Genomic DNA, 5,097 nt, shown 5'->3' with positions numbered 1-5,097 from the left:
GGGAACTCCTTGACCAACCCTTCTCTTCGGAAGGTCATAAAATCTCAATAATGGGTTATCCCCAGGCCCGGATAGTCTATCAGTATGTTATTACAAGAAATTTGGACGGGTTCTTCAACTCTCTCCGGGATGGAGCCCCCTTAAACAAAGACCTAAATTCTGCATTCATCTCAATCATCCCCAGGGAAAGATGCAAGTGACGTTAATAATTACCACCCCATAATATCGCTAAATAACAATGTCCTCAAAATAATGACCAAAATTGTTGCGATCGGACTATTGAGTTTTTTCACAAAATACATTCGCAAGGACCAGGTTAGCTTCATCCCGAGGAGACCGAACCAGATTCGTTAGCTATAGATGTCATTTCCATCCTGAACTCCAGCTGGGATGGGGGGACTCAAAAAGAAGGATTTATATTATCATTAGACCTCCAGAAGGCCTTTGATTCCTGGCATTTTCTTTTTGAGATACTAGAGAGGTGGGGTTTCGGGCAAAAATTCCTGGGTACATTTAACTCATTCTATTCCACCCCTTTTGCACAAATCCGTATGATGAGCCACTATTCTGATGCAGTCAATATACAGAGAGGAACTAGACAGGGTTGCCCCCTCAGCCCTATAATCTTTGCGATAGCGATAGAGACACTAGGAATAGCGATCCGGTCCAATCCTGACATTAAAGGGGTTCTCTGTGGAACGCAAGAGCACAAATGTGTGTTGTTTGCAGATGACTTGCTGCTCTTCATCACTTCCACATTAATTTCCACGCCAAACTTAATGCGGATTCTGAAGGACTTTAGCAAGATTTCAGGGCTTGAAGTTAATGACGCTAAATCAGCGGCCTTATATACAACTGTCCCTATCCCACTAATAGTCCAGTCAAAGGATCACTGCGTTCTCCTGGGCTCTAAACAGAATCCCATATTTGGGAATCAAACTACCTGCCAAAATGGATCAAGTTTTCTCCACTAATTACCCCCAATATTCCATAAAATAGATGAAGACTTAAAGGCATGGTCAGAGTGTGGTCTAGCTTGGCTGGGGAGGATTAATGCGGTCAAGATGACACTTCTTTCACGCTTGCTATATCTATTCCTCGCCCTCCCCATCCCCCTCCAGAAGAAAACACTAAGAACAGTCCAAGCTAAAATAATCAAATTTGTATGGGGTAAACAAGGCCACCGTTGTAAGAAAGAAATTCTCTTTCACTGGAAAATCAGTGGGTCTGGGACTTCCCAAACTTTGATGGTACTACAAGGCTGCACAACTGACCTAAATATCTATAGCCTACTCAAAGGCCCAAAATCAGATTGGATCAATATGGAAAGACAGGCGACTCCCTCCCACACTATAGATTACCTCCTCTAGTGCCCCCCAAATTAAGACCCACAGTCTTAGCCCCCCACTATCTCATTCAAAATCTAAAAGCTGGGGTTTTGTTGAGTAAATAAATACCAAACATGAACATATCAAAATTGCACACTCTTGTGAAATGGCAACAAACTACAGTACCTACAATTATTCATATGTGATGCTTAAAAGTGATTCCATTTTATCAGTCATTCTGATGTACATGGCATTATCTCACATGGCACAGTCACTGTTTATGTTCATTTGCATGTATGTGTGCTTATTATGTATTATTTTTATTTATTTTCATTTTTTTTTTTACTTTTTACTTTTTTATCAACATTGTCTCCCCTGCCCTCTAGTGCAGCTTATCAAACTCACACACCAACTTTTTGAGATGGGAACGAGGGACCTTTATTAACAAAAGTATGTAGACATAGGATCCCCTGCCATGCCCCCTTAAAGGAGAATTAATAGTAAAAAAATGTGCTTTTTTTACCACTACTATTCCATTATACTGGCTTGTGCAATTTACAAATGCAGCAATTTAGAAATGGGATGCATGTATGCAATGGTGTGCTTATTATATATTATTTTGTATTTATTTTAATACTTTTGTAATACTTGTTTTATCCCCAATGTTTCCCCTCCCCTCTATTGAAGCTATTCAAACTCACACATCATACCTCCCAACTTTTTGAGATGGGAATGAGGGACACCTATTTGCAAAGGTATGTAGGCATAGGTCAAAGCCTCTGCCATGCCTCCCTAAAGGAGAATGCAAAAAAATATACAAATGATTAGCTAAACCAACAAGTGTTTTTTTTTTTTTTTTTTTAAACCACTACTATTACTTTATACTGGCTTGTGAAATTTACAAATGCAGCAATTTAGAAATTGGATGAAAGGTTTACAACTGGAAAACACTTTTTGAAAGATAAAAAAGTGCATTTTATATGCAACTGTATAGATCAGACCAAAATAAGGGACAAATGAAGAGGAACAGAGGGACTTTTGTTCCAATCAAGGACAGTCCCTCAAAAATCAGGGACAGTTGGGTGCTGTGACACACTACTTGTAATGGTGTCCCTGCCCTGGTCAAGCAAACACAGGCAGGGACAACAATGCAAACAGTAGGTATTGCTTTAGCCATGAAGGAAGTCCTTCACATTCTTTCTCTACAAAATGGTTTCTGAAACAAGCTAGAAAGAGCCATGAACCACAAATACACAGAACTGACCATGAACTCCAACAGTAACACAAAAAGATATAGAATTTTTTTTTTTTTTTCGGTGAGTATGGGGAGAACTAAAACCGAAGATTTTCCTTCACTTCCTGTTTGGTGAAACCACTGTAATTATGACAGGAAGCACCAAGAAAGAAATAAAAGGACAAAAAGGTGTTCTAACCCCCCCCCCCACACACTCAATCCAAATCAATTGGTTTTACTTTAATTTTAATTGTTTCATCATAGCCTTGTAAAGTCATTTAAATGTTTTTAATTATTTTTTGACATTCAAGTTTAAAAAGTTGCTACTAATTTTTCCTGCGACTTGTTTCAATTCTTTATTCCTCAGGCTGTATATAATTGGGTTCAGCAATGGGGTGAATACAGTATACAGTAAGGACAAGAATTTAGTAATGTCCCATGACTGTACTCTACTAGGTATCAAATACACACAAACAATGGTACCATAAAAAATGCAGACAACAGTCAAGTGAGAACTGCAGGTTGAAAAAACTTTTTGCCTCCCAGTAATAGACGGGATTTCAAAAATAGTGACTATGATGTAAACATACGATACGATTATGATAAAAAATGGGATTACAGCAAACACTGCACTCAGTGATGTTGCTTCTAGTTGAACGATGGTGGTGTCAGAGCAGGAGAGTTGTAGGATTGGATCAAGATCACAGAAAAAGTGATCAATAATATTGGGACCACAAAACTGTAATGTGGATATGGTTAAAGTGGGAATCAAAACCGCTAAGAAACTTAAACTCCAACTTATGATAACTGTTATCCAGCAAAACTGGTGACTCATTAACAAAGTATAATGTAATGGTTTACAGATGGCCACATATCTGTCATAAGACATCACTGTCAGAAGAAGACACTCCAAACTTTCTGTTGCAGCAAAGAAATAGAACTGGGTGATACATTCAGAAACTGATACGGTAGTAGAATTTTCTAAAACAGTATGGAGCATGGTAGGAACAACATCAGTTGTTAATAAGATATCTGATACAGATAATTGGGAGAGGAAGAAGTACATGGGAGAATGGAGGGATTTGCTGTAGGACACCAATGTGATGATCAGGAGGTTTCCACATATTGTAACACAATAAAATATAAGAAAGAGAAAGACAACCAAAAATGTTATGCTTGTAGGGATATGAAACCCCAAGAACTGGATCACACTAATCACAGTTACATTTTTCTGATCCATAACCTGAGAACAGAATATAAAATGTATTTTAAACTAGTTTGCTTGGCAAGTAAAAATAATTCCAATCAAATTTGTATGGTGAGAAAGAAGAAAAGGAAAAACTTATGGAATTAAAAAGGCAGGTGGGTAGATAGGAAGGCACAAAAGAGAAAAAGAAGGAAGTGAGGGAGAAAGGAAAAGAAAAAAAGTATAACGGACAAATACAAATAAAAAAACAGAACCAACAAGAGAAGTTCTATGCATAGTGCAATTACACATAACAATCAACCAGATCAAATGTTATTAGGGACAAAATTGGTCAATTGAATTGATCTCCACATCTCCTTAGAATATTTTGCTTTACACATTTCAGAGTAGTTACTTGTTAGCTAGCAACAATTACATAATGCTCAGGATCCTCAAGTAGTAAAAATTGGTAAATATTTTTAAAGTTTGCAAAATAGAAAAATATATAAAGTTAACAAAATGGAAAAAAAAAAACTTGACTTGAGTTTTAGTACTCTAAATCTACACATTGTACATATTTTCCAATAACTACAGTTTAATTAAAACAACAGAAATACCAACAGATAAAGATCAAATGAAATTCAGCAGATCCATATTTCCTCTTAGGTGTTTCCTCTGATTAAATAAAGTACCATGGCTTTTATTTATATATACAGAAGTCATTGCATTGCATGTAACTACTGGGAGTATTACTGGCTTAGCAATATTTCCATGGGAATAATTGTGATTATTAAATCAAGAAATTACTTTTAGATTTTACTTTTTCTTTTCAGCAAACAATTTCTTAACTATGTGTTATCACTAAGTTAAATTATCTTTGTGATACAAGATGAAATGGAGACTGAATTGCAGAAGCTTTGCTCAAATCAAAGCAAAGTACAAAGTACTAGTAACTAGGGATGGGCGAATGGCTCGGCCCGAGCATAAGTTCAGGCCAAACTTTGGTTGTTCAGATGTTCTGCGTACAACGCACAATATGTGGTGTTCGGGGCAAATTTGAAAGCTGCCGAACACCGTTAAAGTCTATGGGACAGTAACATGAAAAATCAAAAGTGTTCATTTCAAAGGCTTATATGTAAGTTATTGTCATAAAAAGTGTTTGGGGACCCGGGTCCTGCCCCAGGTGACATGTATCAATGCAAAAAAAGTTTTAAAAGCTGCTGTTTTTTTGGGGAGCAGTGATTTTAATAAAGTTTAAAGTGAAACAATAAATGTGAAATATTCTTTTAAATTTCATACCTGGAGGGTGTCTACAGTATCACTGTAAAGTGGCACATTTTTCCCGTGTT

General features: G+C 36.9%; 1 protein-coding gene across 2 annotated transcripts; it reads right to left on the bottom strand.

Annotated features, from left to right (window-relative positions):
* Positions 1-2,637: 2,637 nt before the first annotated feature.
* Positions 2,638-4,420, bottom strand: LOC143963962 (olfactory receptor 11L1-like). Of its 2 annotated transcripts, none has more exons than XM_077473687.1 (2): positions 4,289-4,419; positions 2,638-3,805 (listed from the first exon to the last, which is right to left on the bottom strand). In XM_077473687.1, the coding sequence occupies exon 2, from the start codon at positions 3,800-3,802 to the stop codon at positions 2,855-2,857; it is 948 nt and encodes a 315-aa protein (XP_077329813.1). In that variant the 5' UTR covers positions 3,803-3,805; positions 4,289-4,419; the 3' UTR covers positions 2,638-2,854. The 2 variants fall into 2 exon arrangements, with proteins under 2 accessions (XP_077329813.1, XP_077329814.1); XM_077473688.1 differs by having other exon boundaries at positions 2,639-3,805; positions 4,370-4,420.
* Between the last annotated feature and the right edge of the window lie 677 nt (positions 4,421-5,097).

This window comes from Lithobates pipiens, unplaced genomic scaffold, assembly GCF_037356315.1.
Source record: "Lithobates pipiens isolate NorthernLeopardFrog02 unplaced genomic scaffold, aLitPip1_a1.2 Scaffold_8, whole genome shotgun sequence".
Lineage (NCBI taxonomy): Eukaryota > Metazoa > Chordata > Amphibia > Anura > Ranidae > Lithobates > Lithobates pipiens.
The sequence above is the reverse complement of the archived record's forward strand: the minus strand, read 5'-3'. Positions and strand labels throughout refer to the sequence as shown.